At 36.0% G+C, this 21,293-nt stretch overlaps 1 protein-coding gene across 1 annotated transcript in view; it reads right to left on the reverse strand.

Annotated features, from left to right (window-relative positions):
* Positions 1–20,680, reverse strand: part of MYH15 (myosin heavy chain 15) — a 93,324-nt gene extending 72,644 nt beyond the window's left edge. The window contains exons 1-10 of the mRNA XM_034413066.3: positions 20,504–20,680; positions 19,899–20,002; positions 17,495–17,638; positions 16,373–16,529; positions 9,676–9,703; positions 8,772–8,865; positions 6,284–6,304; positions 5,014–5,106; positions 1,165–1,228; positions 972–1,070 (exon numbers count right to left, since the gene is read on the reverse strand). Of these exons, the coding sequence (XP_034268957.2) occupies positions 972–1,070; positions 1,165–1,228; positions 5,014–5,106; positions 6,284–6,304; positions 8,772–8,865; positions 9,676–9,703; positions 16,373–16,529; positions 17,495–17,638; positions 19,899–20,002; positions 20,504–20,594 (895 nt within the window). The 5' untranslated portion in view covers positions 20,595–20,680. The remainder of the gene's footprint in view (positions 1–971; positions 1,071–1,164; positions 1,229–5,013; positions 5,107–6,283; positions 6,305–8,771; positions 8,866–9,675; positions 9,704–16,372; positions 16,530–17,494; positions 17,639–19,898; positions 20,003–20,503) is intronic.
* Positions 20,681–21,293: the final 613 nt, after the last annotated feature.

Raw genomic sequence — 21,293 nt, forward strand, 5'->3', positions numbered from 1 at the left:
AGCTGAAAATCACTTTGAAACAGTTCCTCTAATCTACGTTAATTAGGCCATAGTAAAGGCTAACTGGTTAAGGATTTAGCAGATGGTCCACTCAGCCTGGATGACAAGAACAAAAATGAGATTATTACTGCTTTTGCCAAGCAGAAATTTAGGACATGTATAAAGGGAAGCTTTGCCGGTAATACATGAAGCACTAGCAATCCACATAAATGTACAATCCTTATGCATAAATAGGGTATAAAACTACATGATAGACAGGTCCAGTTACTGAAATTCAAAAATGGTTTTGTGTAATAACAGATGTAGTCACATAAAAATACAGATGTAAGTAAAAAAAATGGATGGAAAGGAACCTCCTCTTTCAAATTATATGAAGTATTACCAATATCATCCATAATTACCGGTATATGCAGAATCCCAATACAAGACATAAACTGAGGTACATAAGAATTCATTTTCATATTGTTAGAATCCATATAGACAGTACTGTCTACCTTGACCAGTAGTGGAATTCTAGGATTTCACTATTATACGTGTGCGCAATCTACCCTAAACACAAATTATACATAGAAACTTAGTTCTTTTCTATACACATATAGTGTTATCTAATATGAGCTCCATATGTTCTATTTTAAAGTGCTGGATAAGGTAAGAATCTGCAGACTAAGAATCTGTGGGTTAATATGGCCAATAATGAGATAAAATAATCATTTAAAATCAATAACTGTAAATTATTTTTTAGCATTATTTCAATAGATTGTTGATTGCTCTTTATTTTGGAGATAGAAAATTGCCATTTTAACTACTCAAAGTTTTCCAGATTATCTGTTCACTTTTTATTGCGGTGATATTATTAAATTGAAATGGCTGTTATTTCACATTAACATTTTTCTTTCTCAGTTCCTCTATTCATTCACATTCAGAAAAGTTTTGCCTCATGCACACAAAGCATGGATTTTCCTTTTTATTACCTTGTAGCTCTGCTTTCTTTCCTGACAAGATTTGATAGAAGATGTGATAGTCTCTTTCACCTGGTTGTTGAAAAGTAACTCGGGATTTCTCTAAAAGATCTAATTGGAGAGTGAAGAATTAAATTGAAAAATAGGTTGAAAGTTTTATGTGAAATATAAAGCCTATAGTTATAACAAGTAGTATGTTACTTACAGATTTCAATATCAGCAGATGACAGCTTGCCTGTAGTCCCAAAATGGATTCTGATAAATTTACCCTATTGTACAAAATTTAAAAACATGTGAAAATGATAATATATAGGACCAATAGTAGCCCACCAATTACCATAAGCTTGCTTTGATAACTGCACTGTTTGGATGTTATGATAAATCTTTGACTGATTCAAACATTATGCTACACCATTGTTTATTTAAATCATTGCTTATTGCATAAATCACAATGGTTTATTTAGAGTAAGTGATAAGATATAATTTATATTCAATAGTGTCTTGGTTTCATTGTTAAGTTTCATTAATCTAATTTAATGGTGGAAGATTTGGGAGAAATTTTTCCACCAATACATAATTAAAGAAACATGACTCCATGGAAGGATGAATCTTCATTCAAGGAAGTAATGGTGACGATGGCTAGAAAAAGAGTTTGCCATGCATGTTCCCAAACTATACTCAGAAATCTTGATAAACCATCTCCAGGATTTCTGATACATCACAATCAAGAATTTTGACTTTGACACAGAAATACAGCTTCTAAATCCACAGATGTTATTTCCACTGCCTGATTGTCTAAAGACCACATTAAAAGTAATGATCTATTGTTTCTGAGTAATAAGATTACCAAATTACCTCTAATCAGCACTACCTATCCTAGGGTAGAACATAGGACTTTCCATTATATAAATCCCTGCCTGAGTGCAACTCCTTTGAATTCTCTATGGTTGTACAGATGCTTCTTGTGATTATCTCAATTCTTTTATCACTGTCAGGACTATGAATTTATTACTAGTAGGTCTCTGTGAAATGGTCTAGCTTTATTTTGACAAGGGATTTGTTTGATGAGTCTTTTCAGTGAGCTACTTTTGATTACCTTGAGTTGTGAAATGTGAAACCTAATTATAAAATCAATTGCCAAAAGTTATGGAAAAAAGCTAGAACTTCATAACGTACTTATATTAATCTAAAATAATTTTTCCTATTTGTATTTTAGCATATGCTGATCATGATGACTATAATCTCCAATATCAGGAGCAATATGGTACTGAATATCTTCTGCTGAGAAACATCAGCAGGATGCTCAATATTACTCTGTCCTATTATATCTTCCCACAGTCATTAAATACGGTTCCCTTTTTGTCTTTAGATATATATGCATGTTTCTCCAGCAGACATTGTAAAATAGTCTGAAACTATCATTAGATATAGAAAAACTTCACATACAAAAAAAGCAAGGTACATTGCTATAGGAATTAGTTCGATTACTGATTTTTTAAAAATCCCAAAGAATAGAGCAGCTAGAATATATTTGACATATTGTTGTCAAGAGAACCAAATAAGCATGGAGGTTACTGGGAGTCAAGCTCAACTCTAGAAAAAAATTACATTTTTTCCAAAATAAAACTGTGACAATGATCAAGTCTATGGCCATTCCCTGAAGTGCTGAGAAGCACTGGTTTGGAACTATTCTAAGTCAATAGACTTTCTAAAACAGTTTGACAGATGAATAATCTACAACTGGTATACATGCAGCCTGATTGTTTAGGACTGCTTAAGAAAATGTGATATTTAGATATCTGTGCAAAGATATACGCATTTTATTCTAAATACTCCTCCTAGAAAGACACACATTTTATATACAGTATATACAAACAGAGACTTAAAATGCATTATCAGTTTACAACAGATACTTTTCAAGTGTCTGGAACTTCAGCGTTTTTTTTAAATGTGTGAGTTTGTGGTTTCTGCAGCTTTGCAGCCATTATTAGAACAAATATGTCCTTTGGTTTTATTGTGATCAGCTTACTTTTGCTGAATCCCTTAGGGAGTATTACATAGCACTCAAATGTTTCACATATACAAAACTGTGCTGTACTTGCTTTCTCGCAGCGCATGCCTTCTCGTTTCCAGTGAATAATAATGTTTTTAGTGGAAAATAATCCAAGGGCCAAGTATTTCAGTGAAAAATGAGGTTTTCATTTAATAAACATCAGAACTAATGTACAATTTGTACCATTAGTTAATATAAGAAGTGTATTCTGTTGGAAGTGAATACATGTTAGAGGAAGGCAGTGAAATAGGAATAGGATCCCTTTCTATCCACAAGTTCATAAAACTACCTTGTATTCTTCAGGTTTCCTAGCTAGATTGGTCAAGGATAACCAATTCTAAAATTGTTGCCAAACACAAATGGAAAGTATCAGTTTGAAGAAGTTTCCTTTGGACTACCTTCACACTTCTCAGATAAGTACAAAATGTAAGAATGTAAGCAGCTTGTGTATATTTAGGAACTTTGCAAAAAAACCAAAGTAAATACTTCATGCCAGGGATGTGTAAATGGTCCAATATGTTTAATTCTGAGGGGGTAAATGGCATTATCAGATATTTCCCTATTACACCTTTATTAATGGTAAACAAAGATGATTAGGGGACTGGAGGCTAAAACATATAAAGAATGGTTACTGGAATTGGGTATGTTTAATCAAAAGAAGAACTAGGAGTGACATGATAGCAGTGTTTCAATATCTAAGGGGTTGCCACAAACAAGTGGGAGTCAACCTATTCTTCAAAATACCTGAGGGCAGGACAAGAAGCAATGGACAGAAACTAATCAAGAGAGAAGCAACCTTGAACCAAGGAGAAATTTCCTAACAGTTACAACAATTAATCAGTGAAACAATTTGCCCCCAGAAGTTATGGATGGTCCAACCCTGGAAGTTTTTAAGAAGAGATTGGACAACCATTTTTCTGAAAAGGTATAGGGTTTCCTGCCTGAGCATAGGGTTGGATTTGAAGACCTCCAAGGTCTCTTCCAACTCTGTTTTTCTTTTCTGTTCTTTTCTAATGTGACAGTATTTTATAACTATACAGGCAACAGTGATTAAAGATGTAGATAGTATCACATTCAATGGTGTCTACCATAACTTCTAGCAAATTAACATCTGAAGAGGAAAATCAATTGGACAGAGTTTGCTGAGACCATAAAGCATAGGATTTATGGGAGGGCCAACTTCATATATTTAAACTCTATGGTTCTAGGGTGTGTTTCTGATTAAACAGTATATCCTCCAAGCACATGAGAGTATTGGCAGTGGTAAGATGAAAGATAGAGCATAGAAAGGGAAGAATATTTCCAAAGGAAATGATTCCCTATGCAGGAACCAGAAACGCTTAGTACTGTATTCTGATTTAGGATAATTATCACTGGCTAGATTTGAGTGGTGCAATGTGAAAACGCTTGCCTCACACTTAGGACGTTGAGAGTTCAATTCTAGGTAATGACAGATGTTTCTCTATCAGGGTGCAAAGAGAAAATATCTGCTGCGAACTCCGCATAAGCATTAGGGAGGGAATCCAGCCAGTAAACACTCAGTAAACACTGAATTCCATTCAGTTGCTTCAACTCCATCCCAATAAAAGGGATTACAGGGGCATAAAAAGAAAAAAAAATCATTGGCTGTAATTGATGGAGCTAGAAAAGTTCTTGTATAAAATTCTCGAACCTGAATTCCCTCTGGGCCATTTCTAAACACCATTTTTCCCTGCCATTTTTATAGTAGGAAAACGTGAATAAATCAAGTCCTGTTTGCTTATGGTTTAGCTTGCCAAGTTGTTTCTAAAATCCCAAGACGGTACAATTTCTATGCCAAAATGTTCCAATAAGTAACAGCAGAACAGCTGTTGACATTACTTGTAACAAACAATCCAATAACTTAATCAAGGAATTCAGTACTATTAAAAAACTGATTTTAATGTAATTCAATTTCTGCTTTTATTTTATGAGCATAATAATGCAAAATGGTAATGTTCCATAGTTAGAAATGCTACTTACAAAACGTGAAGAGTTGTCATTTCTCAGAGTTTTGGCATTCCCAAAAGCTTCCAAAGCTGGGTTGGCTTGGATGATTTGATCTTCCAGGGTTCCCTTACAATGCAAAAAATTTAAGTACCTTTAGAATGTAACCATATACCCAATTTCTGGCTTCACCTTGATAAACCAGAAGAATGCAACACTATGCAAAGAATATACAAAAGTCCAGATATTCAGACAGAACAATTAAATCAGGGTTAAGATGTGGTCAGAACTGCAGAATAGCTTTCACATAGACAATTGCTAATCCTTCCAATTCAAATACCTTTATTCTGGAAACTCAAGGAAGTTGACATAGGAGATATTTCTCCCATTTCATATTCACAACCTATTTGGAGTGAAAATGGCTGTCCCAAGGTCAGCCAATGAATTCGATGATGAAGAAGCTGAAATCTCTGTATTTGGTCAGATGTCCTACATAATATTGGCTTAGCATTACAATTCCATCCTTCCTTGCGTCTAAGATTTTTCTGTATTTATTTAATAGATTTTTTTTTGCCACCCATCTTATTTTAAATGGTGGCTTACAACATAACATTACATTATGTTAAACATTTAAAAATATTAAAATATTCCAATATAAAATGACAAGCAAAACAAAATAAAATCATTAACATAATATGGAGAAGCGGGGAGCCAGATACACAGGGAAGGGGGGGATTTGGTATTAGCTTTTAATTAGTCAACCACCTCCAGTGTGACGTTCCCCCCATTAGTACACTACGCCATCTGGCATAATCAGGTTTTAGGCTTTTACGAAAAGTCAGGAGGCTGGGAGCCAATTTCACCTCAGGAGGTAAGATATTCCTAAAGACAGGAGCCACCACAGAGAAGGTTTTTCTCTTGGACCCTGCCAGCCAAAGTGCCTTGACTGACAGGATCCTCAGTATGCCCCTCTGCCGGTGCGGGTAGGGTGGGACAGTCCCACTAATGTGAGACAGTACCTCAAGTAAATAATTTTTAAAATGGAAAAAAAGCAATTGGCAAATATGGAAGGGTTGTGAATCATGCATTCCTCTTACAGTTACTGCCATTATAATTCAATAAATGGATGAATGCAAACTAATCCTTACATTTTGAAGCACTAACATTATAGTACACATGACTTATAAACTTCAGAAAATGCTTGGATTAATTTTTGGTAATATGGATGACTATCTGCAGAGTCACTATGTGGTCACTAAGAGTTGACAACAGTTTGATAGCACAAAATCAAATGTAGATAACTTACCCCAGTCTTGGTGGCTGGCTGCTGTTTAAAACAAAACATAAAAACAAAATTGAAGAAAAGACCAAGTACATATATTCATCTATCAATCCATTCCAGTTGTGATTTTACTAGGTATTCCTTTTACAATTCACTTTGATACGTGACACATCATGATTTTAATTCTAAGATTCTTGTTTTTAATCAAAAAATGGTACCTAGGTATAGACTTAGTTTCTGCAGCATGGATTGGTTACTATTGATTGTTCTCTCAAAACTACTAATCCTGACTAGTCCTTGTCCTGATCATCAAGAATCAGATCAGTGTTTCAGTTACATACAATATGCCGGTTAACTTTGTTCATGTCTTGTCCCACCTGAAGGAGCTGTTTTATGCCCTGTATAATTAATGGCAAAACATACCTATTTCACTAGGACAATACTAAAAATATACATTGTAAATAATCAAAACAGTTGTGATGACCCGGGGCGTGGCACAAAGGCAACACAGCCAGAAAATAAGTACATGTCCCTTTATTAGCTCCAAACTTTGCCCTCAACGTCCCTTTACTCTCCGGTCTGGAGAAAAACCCTTCCACAAATCTGTAAGCAGATAAAACTTCCAACCATGTAACGCTCTCTACATGGGGCTCCTTCACCCCTACATGGGGTGCCTTGAAGAGCACCTGGAGGCTCCAACTGGTCCAGAATGCGGCCGCGTGGGTGATTATGGGAACGACTCGACGCTCCCATGTAACACTGCTCCTGCGCAAGCTGCACTGGCTCCCGGTGGTCTTCCGGATGCGATTCAAGGTGTTGGTCGCCACCTTTAAAGCGCTCCATGGCTTAGGACCCGGGTACTTACAAGACCGCCTTTTGCCACCGGTAGCCTCCCATCGACCAGTACGCTCCCACAGAGAGGGACTCCTCAGAGTGCCATCGGTCAAACAATGTCGACTGGCGACCCCCAGGAGGAGAGCCTTCTCTGTGGGGGCACCTGCCCTCTAGAATGAGCTGCCCCCGAAGATTCATAGGATTCCCAACCTTCGCACCTTTCGCCGCACCCTCAAAACGCTATTGTTTCACCAAACATGGCTGGCCTAATGTTATTTTAATGAGTTGTGTTTATTTTAGCTTTTTCGGCCAAATTATTTAATATTTTTAATTCGTCTTTTAACTTTTATATTGTTGTGGGTTTTATCTCTGGCTGTACACCACCCTGAGTCCTCCGGGAGAAGGGCGGTATAAAAATTTAATAAAATAGAATAAATAAATAAATAACCATAATTCCAATAGGGCAAGATAAGGTAATTAATCCAGCAGGGCAAGCAAGATAAGGAATTCCAGAATTGAAGTAGCTGAGCCATAAATTAAACCAGTTGGGAGGATCCAGGAACTCAGATAAAGCAGTCAACACGAACATGAAATCAGCATTTGTTCCTGACAACTGCCCCTCCCATTTCCCTCTCCTTTTAAACTCCAGCTCCAGGTGTATCTTGGGAAGCGGATCAGGGCCCTTTCTTCCCTCTTAAGCTACGCAACCCACGTTGCTCTCTTCTCCGTTCTTCCCTGCATGCCCTAGGATGAGGATGGGGTGGGCTTTGGTCTTCCCCCTCTCCCTTGTTTTAACTCTTCCCTGCTCAGCCCAGCCTGACTTTGCCCTTCCCCAGTTTCCTCCACAGCCAACAGAGCCACTCTCTCGCTCTCTGTCAGCTGTTCCTCTTCCATCTCAGAGTAACACTCCAACAGGGGCATGACAACAGCAGTGTTTTTCCCCTAGGTCAGAGGCATTTTATTCTGCAAATTTACTTAACTTTTATAATCATTCCTCTTTTGTCTGAAAGAGGGTGTAGGAAATCTCTTAGAAATTCATAAATGCCTTACAAAATTATCATTTTCAACATTATTTGGGAGAAGCCAAGAGAGAGTGTCAATGGAGATTTTCAGTCATGCAGGTCATGGTTTCCCCAAAGGTGCTTTTTCAAAAGGTAACTGGACTTTCTTGTTTTTCTTTGAAGATGTTTTGCTTCTCATCCAAGAAGCTTTTTCAGCTCTGATGGATGGTAGGGAATGGAAGGATTTATATTCTTCAGTCATTCCATTTCTCACCATCCAGTCAGAGCTGAAGAAGCTTCTTGGATAAGAAATGTCTTCAAAGAAAAACAAGAAAGTCCAGTTGCCTCTTGAAAAACCAAGAGAGAGAGAGAGAGAGAGAGGGAGGGAGGGAGGGAGGGAGGGAGGGAGAGAGAGAGAGAGAGAGAGAGAGAGAGAGAGAGAGAGAGAGAGAGAGAGAGAGAGAGAGAGAATATTTAATATTCCTATAAGCTATACCTGAAGCCCAGTCATAACTATTATAACAATGGTACAAACTTTTAAACCAGTTAAACTTACTGGAGAAAAGATTCATGGTCTTTTTACTCTTGGAATTTCTTTAAAGCATCATAGATAATTATCATGCTATTTGTGACTGTGTAGTCATTGTATATACAAAGTAAATGACATTTGTATTTACATTTTTTTTCCCAGGTTCACCAATTGCTGCAACGGTAGCAAAATACTGAATGACACGTTTTGTGTTCACAGTTTTGCCAGCACCAGATTCTCCACTGTAAACAAAAGAAAGATGATAGTGTCAGCACTAGACATCGAAACCTGACAGATAGCATCTCAACATTTTAATTTACAAGAAAATACAACTTGAAAATTAATCTCTGTAATGCTAACTTTCCCTTTTTAAAAAGTAGTCTTTCAATGAATGTTTATGGGAAAATGGAACTACCAGAATTTGGTTACAACAATCCAGATGACCTCTATGTGGCAGAAAAGAGACACAGAGAACTCTGCTGCCATCTGGTGGTTATCGCTATAACTTCAGTCCAGACATAGTACACTAAAGAAAAGAGGAAAGTCTGTCCAATGTGGAGGATAAGACTTTCCATTGGTAATGGTAATGATGCTAGCTCATAGCCAACGTGCCACCGAATAAAAGTTGTTTATGAGCAGTTTCAGGTAAAGGCTGTTGATGTGATGCTTTCAATTGGGCCCTGTAGCAAATAAGGTACTGGAATAAAAGATAAAACTTGATCTTAATTCAGCATAGTTTTTAATATGTTCTGAAAGTGCTTCTCAAACAAGATCCATTTAAATCTACAGTTCATGTATGTTAGGAAGGAATACTAGGGCAATTTGTTTGAAATGTGCCAGATTTATGACTTAAGGTAATCTCAATAAAAAAGCTTTCATACAAACCAAGGTTGCTTTTAGGACATAAGAGCAAATTTAACTGTATGCCAAAATGGAAAGGTTTAGCAATCAAGAAAATGAGGTTCCTCTAGATTTGCATGTTATGCTAAAATTCTAGAAACTATTACAAAAAGTAATTTTTGAATATAAAGTATTTGAGAAGAGTCACTTACGTAATCAGCATTGATTGGTTCTCTCGATCTATGAGGAAGAGGAAAAAAAAACTTCAACAGCATTTCCTCCTCCTAAATTATTCTTAATGCTTATTTTTAAAATACATATTTTAGGGCATTCTTTTTTTTTATTGAAAAAGTTTTTCAAATACAGATTTCCCCCCCTTTTTCCCCCCCCCTCCTTCCCCCCACCCCCCCTCCCCTTGACTTCCTCATAGTAAAACCCAAGTTCATAACAGATTATATCATACTTTACTATCCACATACTCAATCTCCATATACTGACCCTTTCATTTTAATAAGATTATCATACCCCCCGTATACTATGCTATAATAAGCATTTCAAAGTGACATTCTATTATAACATTATCTAATAACTCCTGATTTAAAGTAATAATATTATTATATCTCCCAATTTAACAATTTCTACTCGTAGTCTACCCTTTTACTACCCCTCAGACAATATAACATTTCAAAACATACTTCTATTCTAAGTATTCAAAAAGTCCTAATTTAACACTTATTCAGTTCCAGTAGCCATTTCGTTTCCCCCCTTCATTACAAATATTCACATCTAAACATTTCTTTAAAATAAACAATCCATAACCTAACCTTTCTCCACCCACTTTCCTACAGAATTACCATAATTATTCTTAATATCTTTATTCTTCTACCCAATCCCCTAGAAAAATATTCCCTTATGTAAATAAGATCCTAAAAAAAAAAAAAAAAACTTTAAACTTATGATCCATATAGCATCTTCTGGAATATCTTTCAACTGGATGATGAACTCCACCCATGTTAGGGTAACATCGCATCCTTATTCCAACAGTATTTTCGATATCTTCAGTTACCATCTGCCCCCATCAGCAACAAATATCTTCATATTGGAAAAGAAAAAACCCCGACAACCACCCGAGTGACTTTATAATTATATTCCATATAATGTTTATGGAGGTGTCTTTGATCCAGATAATTGGTTCCAACCATCATAATAGGGTAACAACCAGATCTTCTGCGTGCCCCAATCCAATAAGTCTCTTGCCATATAGCTCAGCATACCCGTATTTATCCGGAACTCCAAAAAACAAACAAGATATTTCCAACCATTTGGTTTAAGGCCTTTTTCACACCCAATAATTCAGCACTGCAGAGATCTGCCACTCTCCTCAGGATAAAATAAGCCAATATTTTGCCCATTATCTTTTTATATATTCAGTCCTCTCATAAGTAACTGGCATTACACTGTTGTTTAATTTAAAAAAAATTTATGTTTGTGAGACCTACTTCTTCTTTTCTTAACTTCTTGTGGGTTGGATCTCCATCCTAAACTCCTTTCTGTAGATTGTGTATCAACTATTTGGTTTTGCTGAAGAGTAGCTTGATCCTGTTGGGTTTGCATCTGTGGCTGAGATCTTTCTGGTTCTGTAAATTGTATATCAGCTGATTGACTTACATGCTCATTTGTGGCTTGACAAATCATTGCATTAGGGTCCAGAACCGCCTCTCTTATATTAGATAATCCAGCTGAGGTCTCTGAAAGAGGATCCAAAAGCGGCTCATCTATGGAGACCTCTTTAATTTGTTGTTTCTTCGTTATTTCCATCTCCTTCTGCTTTTCTTGGGTTTCTATCTCTTGTTGATTTTGCTTTTTAAGTACCTTATAATAGAATTCTTCCGCTTTTTCAAGAGTATTTAACTGATATCTTACTCCTTGATATCTCAATATTATACCCACTGGGACATCCCACCTGTATAAGATATTCTGTCTTCTTAACTCAGTCACCAAGGGCCCAAATTTCTTTCTATCTCTTAAGATCTTAGGCGGCAATTCCTTATATATCCAAATTTTTCTCCCATTCAGTTGTAAAGTAGAGTTAAAGGATTTTTGCAGAATATCATTTCTTATCTCTTTTTCTGTAAAGTAAATTACCACATCTCTAGGCAATTGCCTTTGCTTGGCAATCCAGGAATCCACTCTGTAAGCCTTATCAATTTTACTGATTACGTCCCCGTGATGAACCTTTAAGATCCCAGCCAAAACTTGAGCAGATGTTTTTCTTAAGTCATGACTATTATTTTCCTGTAAGCCTCTAATTCTGATCGCAAATTCTGTGATCCTGTATTGCAACATTACAGCCTCTCTTTCAATTCCTTGCTTTATATCTTCTAGATTATAAGTCTCGTGACCAGCTTCTTCTTTAGACTTTACTTCTAAGCTATTATCTCGAATATTTGCTAAGTCCTTTTCAATTCTTAATATTTTATTGTCCAAGTTATCAATTTTCTCCATTTTAGACTCTAGCAATTTAATATTTGTATCCAACTTTATCGCAATTTCTGAAAAACCATTAGTCACTGTTACAATCTTTTGTTGCAAATTATCATACTTTAGTTGTATCATTTCTTTAATTTCCTGCCTTAAATTTTCAAATTTCTGATTCACAGTTTCATAATATTTTGCCATTTCCTCCTGAATAAATTCTTTTAAATTACAACCATTCTGCAGAGTCTGTAGGCTCAGAGAGTGGGGGAGCACCCCCCCCTTTCTTGTCTGTCAGCTTTTATTAACGCCATCCTTCCAGCAGACTTTTCTCTTTTACCCCCCAAACAAGATCAAGTAATCACCAGGAAGAGAGGGACCTAAAATAACTATTGTTGTTTCAAATTGTAGCCAGCGCTGTATATTCCGCAGCTTTGTATCTGTTATAAAAAGACTCTTCTTTCTTCTACTTCCCAAGCCTCCGCGGCCATTTTAAAACTTTTTTTTTTCCTTCTCTTCACTTTAAAATGCTTGTAAATTCATTAAGAATACTTGCGGTTTAGGGTCCCAAATCCAAATCCAAATCTCATATTTTTTTTAGTAGATCCATCTGTTAAGTTCATTGATTAGTCCGGTTCCAGCGCCTGGCTATGCAAAAGTGCATAGTGCACCCGATGCCTGGAGCGGCGGCGAGGGAAAAAGGGGGAGCGCCAACCTGCTCGTCCCCAAGTGTTTAAAAAGACTCTGGGGACTTCGCAGAGGGCTCTACCCACCCCCACCCGCTCAGACTCACATTTCCATCAGGAAATGGAGTTTTTCGAGCCGCCTTTCAGATGTAAAGGCGGCTCTTTTACAGGCAACGGGGCGGTGGTCGCAGAGGACCGTCTGGCGGCACCGGAAACCAGACAGGAAGTCAGTCATTTTAGGGCATTCTTGTCAAAAAATTCTACTACAGAGAATCCTACAGGAAAATGTATCATCCTGATCATCAATAAAAAGGGCTTTGGTTGTCCTAGTCTAGTGGATGGTAGTTGTCAGCAGCATTCAGTATAATTGACTATGGTATTCTACAGAATTTGGAAATTGGAGGGCCTGTTCTGTTCCATTTGTATCTGATTCTGCTGACAGTGCAGAGTACGAGTAATGTGGGGTCCCATAGAGCTTAAGGCTGTTATGTTATTGAACATTTACATGAAACTGTTAGGAAATGTCATCCACCACCTTGGGACTAAATAATAATATGCTGATGACACCTGGTTACACATTGCCACCTCTGACTGAGCTAGAAATTCCATTGAAATCCTGAATAGTTGTACAATTGAACTGTTCATTGTGGATGGTGCCTATAGTCACTTATGACTTTAATTATGCCAAGAGTTGCTATTCATTAGTAAATAACTATAAAACCCAATAATAAGCAGACATAGTAATTTGAACGGGGGAATTCTATCTCCAAAGCAAGTGTTCCATGACTTGAAGGTGCTCCTAGATACTCAGTTCATGTTCTAGCAGTTGGAGTGAAACTGTGGCTATGGGTTTGTTGCCCAACTCTGATTGGGGTGCTAGTTATATTATCTAATTTAGGATGCCCTAGTCATCCTCAAAGGCACTTCAATGTACATTGCATGACAATAATCCAAGCAAGTAGTGATCAATCCCTGCTCACTACTTAGTTGGATTATTGTAATGCACTGTACATTGAAGTGCCTTTAAGGATGACTCAGAAGCTGCAGTTTACAGAGTATGTGAGGGCCACACTGTTGAGAGGAGAGCAGTACAGATTAACACCAGTTTTAAGGTCATTGTGTTGTTTATTTGTTCATTTTGTTTTGTTTTGTTTGTCAAACATGCACAAGATGACAAGTATAGGTATGAACATAAACATAAACAAAGGAAGTAAATACAAATAAATGGAGACAGTAAGACAGGGATGGTAGGCACGCTGGTGCGCTTATACATGCCCCCTTTATGGACCTCTTAAGAAGGGAGTGAGGTCCACAGTAAACAGTTTGAAGTTGAAACTGTGAGGGTTTGAGCTATAACAATGGAGTCAGGTAGAGCATTCCAGGCATTGACCACTCTGTTGCTGAAATCATTTTTTACAGTTTACTAGTAGGTTTCCATTAGATCAGCTCAAAGTGCTGCTTTTATCTTCAAAACTTCAAATGCTCAACAGTGAAATATATGAGGCAGAGCCTTACTAGAATTGAATCTGCCCACGAAGTCCAAACATCTAAAGAGGGCTTAAGACCACCATTAAGAGATGCTTGTAACTTGGTAGAACAATGGTATAGGAGTGTATACCTGAGGTACATTCAACCCCTTATTTCATTTCAGAAATAAGTAAATCAGTAAAAACCATATGATTACAACATGCTTTTGACCCTTGCCTGGATATATTAGTCATAGAAATTTTTTGAACTAACATTTTAAAGAGTATTTCAACTGTGTTTTTATGCTTAATTGTTAATCATCTAGAGCAATGGTTCTCAACCTTTTCTTCACCAGGGACCCCCTTTAAATATATTTTGTGGTCATGGACCCCCAAGATTTAAATCATAATCTTCAAGCCTTTGTGAACCTCCATGGTTTTGAACCATAGGTTGAAAACCACTAATCTAGAGTCCCTTTTTTTTTTATAACAACAAAAATTATTGAAACAAAAGGATTGGAGTGATCTACAAATATTATTAAATAAATAACCGAGTTTAAGAGAGTCAAGCTAGGCCTTATTTTTGCCTTATAACAATAATCCTGCCTTTTAAAGTAGATATTTAAATACGAGATAATTATACAAGTCGGTAAAACATATTATTAGAGCTTGAAGAATTACAGATTTTGTTTGGCTTTTGTGTATATTATTGAACATACATTTTTTTTAATGTATAACATATTATTTAGTATATTATGGCCTTCTAGTGTCAGTAAAGAAAGTATCCATTTGTACCAGACTGCTCTTTAAATTACTACACACAATTATAGTCTGTAAACCTTGTATGGTAATATCGATAAATGTTGAAAGCAGTGCAAATATTCTCTCCCCGATGTCAAGCATGCATCACTACTGCCCTCTGATGGAAGAAATCTAATGTGCCAAAATGTGCAATGTGGTCCAGTTTGGATTATGATAATCACAACCTATCATTGCAGCAGTGCAGAAGGTAGGTCTGAGTTGGTGATAAGCATACATCATTTTGATATTTAAATTTAACTCAACTAAAGGCAACATAGATTTATTGTGCCAAATGTGACTGAAGCTAAGAATCACAATTCTTATACTTCTAGAGTCTTCACTTTTTATCTAGTACCTTACATTGTGGCATGCCTTAAGGGATCAACCCTCTCATCTCTCCAATTTAACAGATCTATGAATTCACTGGGTGAAGTGTCACCATCTGTCACCATGGCTGAGGCTTCATCACAATTAGATTATTGCAACTGGCCATCAGGCTCCTTTGAAGATTTTGAATCTCCAAAATGACAGGCTCAAGTTATGATGACATCTATTTTGTTTGTCCATCTGACACCAGTACTTTGGAAGTTGTATTGGCTGCGACCAGGTTTCCAAATAATTGTAATCAAAAATATAATTGTATACAATAATGGGATACAATTATTTTTCTTTGACTCTCTTTATGGCTCTGCAGGACAGATCCATATGCCTGCCTTATGACATCTAGTAGGAGAGTTTACTGAAACTCCTAACACCTAGGAGATGCTAACATCAAGAACTCCAGGGGTTGGCCTTCTTTGCATCATTCTCACTCTTGGGAACAACATAGTCCTTGAAGTCTGTAATCCATTCCTTTCAGACCACACTTTTCCAAAAAGTTTTGAAGATCGATGGATACTTGAATGATCCTGACGGTATAGTACTAAGAATTGATATCATACTGACCTAGGAAGGTTTTATTGTTATATTGGATTGTTTTACTTTTCTGTGAATGTCTCCATATTTTTAGCTTTGTTTTAATATAATTAATGGATCATGGAATATACACTGCTCATAAATGTGTCTAATTAGAGCAGCATATAAAATCCATAAATAAATAAATAGATAAAAGTAATTTCAAATAAGATATCTTCTACGTGCTAAAAATCTTTTAGAAAGCAGAATATGCTTTCCAGTGTAGAATATGCCTTTTTTTTTAAAAAAAAAAATGTATTTGTAGGCCAGAATGAAGATGACATCACTAGAAAGGTCACAATTGAAACTTTGGTTCTATTCTGTACAACTTTAAGAAAAAAAAAGCAAATTAAGGAGTTAAGTCCAGCAGAGATTTAGTACACCTACATTATATTAACTAAAAACTATACTGCTTTATATTGTTGATTTGTCATCAAATGTTAACAAACTGATCTGGGGACACTCGAGGCTACATGTACACATACACATAACTTTAAAAAAAATTGTGATGAAATAGATTTACTTACTACGCAACATATCATGATATGCATTATCTGCAATGGAGAAGATGTGGGGAGGAGCCTCTGAGCGTCTCTTCCCTTTGTAAGCAGAAACTACTTCCGTTTTGTAGACAGGAAGCCATTTGTAAGGGTTTATTGTCACACAGAAGAGGCCTGAGTAAGTCTAGAAATGAAAAGAATAGATACCAAAATTTTTAATAAGAGGAATATTGTCTCTTCGTGTCAGAAGGAGTAAGGAGTAAGGATATAAAAGAGGATATCGAATAAAATAGATACATAATCTTCCAACATTCTTAAATTAGATCTAGTAGAGGCTAGAAACCAGGAGACTGTGAGTTTGTTTTGCATTTGCCATGAAAGCATCTTGGTGACTTTGGGAAGTTTACCTCTCTTAGCCCAGCTCACCTCACAGGGCTGTTGTTGTTGGAAAAAAAGGAGCATGAAGGAGTATTAGGTATATTCACTACTTTGACTTATTTATAAAAATAATAAAGGTGGGTTAAAAATCTAAAATATTTAGATTTTTAATTTTAAATTAAAATTTAATATGCAACATATTAAAAAAAATATGCAAACAAACAAAGAAACATCATCGTTTTAAACATAATTTAAATCATCTTCAGACAACTTTACAATTATTAATACGCTTAATTTCAATAGCCAGCTGAAGAGAGAGTTCTGGGGGCTCACAAGAACTTCAGAGGTCTGTAGGTTGCGGGTTGTACAACTTTGCTTTAAGACAATGCTGTTATTCAATTGTCATATTCACATCCTTCTCTCTCTTTAGAAATTTTTTAGAATAAAAAGATGATGAAAAATAATTTATTTATTAAAGAATCTTTTCCAACATCCTTGACCCAAAACACAGTATCCATTTACTCTACTGAGCCTAATGTATTTGCTTTCTTCCATTTTGGAAACAGCCTTCCACAAATTGTTGTCCTTTAAATAGGCTGATAAGGAGAAAGTTCACAATATTGTTAAAGTAAATAGAGGAATGTATCACAAAAATTATTTCATAAAAATAATTCCTAAACAATTCTTTAGGGAAAAACATTAAGGCATTCTTCTACAAAAATATGTTATTCAACTAGCACATTTTAAGATGACAAAGTAAAGAAATCATACATAAATCATCCAGTTAGAGTAGCGTCTATACAAATTATATAGCACAGAAGCTTCATTTAGATGGGTCAACATAGCCATATCTTCAATCATGTCAAACTTTGGAGGGTTCATCTGCTGAATATCATCTTCTTTTACAGTAACAGTCTGCAAGAAAAAGAGAAAATAACTTTTAATTGGATGCATTCTATTTCCCATTATTATTAATTTGAAAGGTATTTATGTATATCTCTATCTTCCATTTAGTTGTGTCTGATTCTTGGAGATTGCCTGGGCAAGGTTTCTTAGAAGTGGTTTGCCATTGCCTCTTTCCTAAGGCTGAGATAAAAGGGATTGACACAAGATCACTCAGGTGGCTTTGCCTCATGCCTTAACCATTACACCAAACAGATTTTCAGATAGATAACTGGCTGGCTGGATGGATGATAGGACAAAAAGTGAAAAAATCAACAATAGGATGAAAAAAGAGAAAGAAAAATATCTAAATAAGTGAATTCTGATCTTTGCAGCAGTTACAAACATAATTATTACTGCTTCCCCCTCCCAAATCACATAACATGTCCTTTTTTCCCTAAACAACCCTTTTTCCAAAATCACCAATTCATTTTTGTCCATTTTCAGGAAAAAGTCCATAAAAGGTTTCTGGTCTTTTTACAAAATTGTTCCTCTCCTAATAAACAGGTCAATTTAACCATTTTAGCAAGTTCTACTATCTTCACAGTCCACTTATCTGTTGTGAGTAATTTTGTATTTTTCTGTCTTTGTGGATATAGTAGCCTCACTACAAAAGGACATTATTAAAGATTATTCCCAAGTATACATTATTTACAAATGCAACTTAAATTTTAAACAGATCAGCACAGTCTTGTACCAATATCTCTTGGGATGATTATCAAATAGAAAAATTAAAATGTATCTCTTATTTTAAAAATTATGGGATACTATTGCTGTTTGTAAATGGTAGGTTTGTAATTTTGTTTTATAAAGTATGGTGTAGAAATTCAAATAACAATAACAGTGGATTTGAGGTGTTCAGATATTAATAATGATGCTGGCTATCTAAGAATAAATTAAAAGCCATCTGACATAGAAGATTGTAAGATATATTCAAAGTTAAATTCCAACCACTGGAAAGCATATTTCATGAATGAAATCATTTAAAAACTTATGAAACTGAGCAAAGAAGCATGCTTATTTAAAAACATTCCAAACAACTGAACAATTATTAAAGTGGCAATTGACTGCTTTAAGATTGTTTACAACTCTTTTTGGGGAATGTACAGAAAATTACAAAATCTACCTCTATCATTTTTTAAAGTCAGATCTTTTTATTCTACTCTGCTTATAATCAGTTGCTTTGTATTCGTGCATGTGACATAAAAGATTTAAGGTTTTGTTGCCCATTGCCTCTGAGAATATTCAGAGCTGTCACAACAGGGGTGGGTTGCTATCGGTTCGCCCCGGTTTGGGTACACTGGTTGCGGTGGCAGGAGGCTCTGCTCACCCGCCCAGACATCATCAAAAACACTCTGCGCATGCGCAGAACCTTCTGTGCATGCACAGAAGTGCCGCGTGCTCACAAAGTAAGTGCGTAAGCGCTGGGATTTGAAACCCACTACTGTGTCACAAGTACTGCACTTAACCAAGATTGGAAAGATAAGTATGACCCAGAACCTCTATATAAGTAAAACTTATGTGCCTACCTTGAGTCCCTCCAAAGATAGAAGCATAAAAATGTATGGTTGCTTCCGCAATACCAGGAATCCCCTATATTTAATCACTCGTCCATCTTTATACTGAACCACATAAATCAACTAAGATATGGCTCATCTTTATATAATTACTCTTGTGCAGTTAGCCTTATGCATGATCAGCCCAAAGCCTCAGATCCAAAGATATGCATATATTTGTAGGGAACTCTGTTCAAGTTGCTACAATAGTTGTCCCTGCAGGACAAGGTAGAAACTGCTGCACTCTTTTTAAAAAGACTTATATTTTAACACTGACATACTACAGTATATATGAGCAAATCTGATGTAGTGATAAGACGTCATGCTATAATCCAGGAGACAATGATTTCTAGGCCCATTTTAGGCACACAAATTCAGCTAAATCACTCTCTCTCAGCCCTGTGAAGAAGACAATTTCTTGCCAAGAAAATTATAAGGACTTGTCTCTAGACAATCACCAGGCATCAACACTGAAGGATGTTGGATGGATGGATGGATGGGCAGAAAGACATAAAAATATAAGTCAATCTCCAGCTATATGTGCCATTTCTTTTTTGTCCTTGGATTAATTGACCTTATTGTTAAAGCGCTTCTGGACCAACTCTTTTCACTGGCTTGTTGTTTCTCTTCTTGTAGGTCTTGCACTTGTGACCTATCAATCAGAGAAAGTTCCTTACCTTCCCATCTGTTGTCTCTACAGTAACTTTGCCACCACCACTCTCCTTGATCTCTGCTTCAAGATATGCTTTCTTTTCATCAGGAATCCAACATTTCTTCTTTCCTTGAAAAGAAAGACATTTTTGTCGTTATACAAACATGCTAAATACTTAAAATTGTCAAATAACACCAGCTGTATATTATACAATGTTCTCTTAGCAGTATTTAAGCCGCTTGCTTTCTCTAAATGCTCAACCCATTTCATAGATTAAGTAATGCCTGCAAAATCTATCCAGATAAGGCAATTTTAAGATGGGTGGGCTTCAGTTCCCAGAATTCCCCAGCCAAATGTTTTCTTCACCTCAAAGAGGATAGTTTATTTAAATATAAAACAACAAATAATTGGTCCTCACCTGCTATATTATAAACTTTGCCTGATATAACTAGTCTGATTCTGTGATTCAACCAGAGTAACGTTTTCCCAGACAGCAAAATGGCTAAAATCCAAGTTCAGACCTACAATGTACCTTTTATATCAGAACTTTCAATTATATTGTATCCAATCAGATATCTGCTTTACCAGTCTAGGAGAAATGATGGGCAGAAGAATCACATTATATCTTACCATCAAAGGCCACTGTCTGCAACACCATGATTTCCTTCTCACTTTTTCGGAGGAAAGCTGCAGCTTCCCCGAACTCCGACATGTCCATCATCTTGGCAAGCAAAGTGAAGAATGTATGCTCACAAAAGAAAAATGACGCAAGCTAGCCTACAAAGATAAAATGACAAACTTAAAATATCCAAACAGAAGTAGGTAACATCTTTTCAACTTTTCAATAGAATAACAGAGTCCCTTCCAACTCTGTTATTCTATTCTATTCTGTTCTGCTCTGCTCTGCTCTGCTCTGCTCTACTCTACTCTACACTATTCTCTATTTTCCAACATAGCCAAACATAGACCCTGAATAAATAAAGAGAAAATCTGTGTATTTGAGATTAAGAGATACATTTGCATTAGAAAAATCATTCCTGTTAAAATAACAGGACACTAAAGCATAGAGAAAGAATATGCTTCTTGGTTGAAATAACAATTTTAATTTAAAATATTGAACTAAGGCTGGTGACATCCAGATTCAAATTCCTCTTGAGGAAAGAAAGCTGACCGGTTGCCCTTGGGCTAACCTTTATCTTTTAGCCAATTTACTTTGTGGGATTATTATTATGGGAGAATACTGGAGAAAAATTTACCACAAATACTATATTGTGTTCTTAGTGGAAAAGTGGGCCATACATTGAGCAAGTTAATTAATAAATTTGGAAGCACACTGCTCATTCTCTGCAGCAAAAGAAAACTTATAAAATAATATAAATTTAATAAATGAATAATTAAATTAAATATTATATTAATATTT

The sequence above is a fragment of the Pantherophis guttatus genome, chromosome 5 (assembly GCF_059756535.1).
Source record: "Pantherophis guttatus breed Tessera chromosome 5, ASM5975653v1, whole genome shotgun sequence".
Classification (NCBI taxonomy): Eukaryota; Metazoa; Chordata; class Lepidosauria; order Squamata; family Colubridae; genus Pantherophis; species Pantherophis guttatus.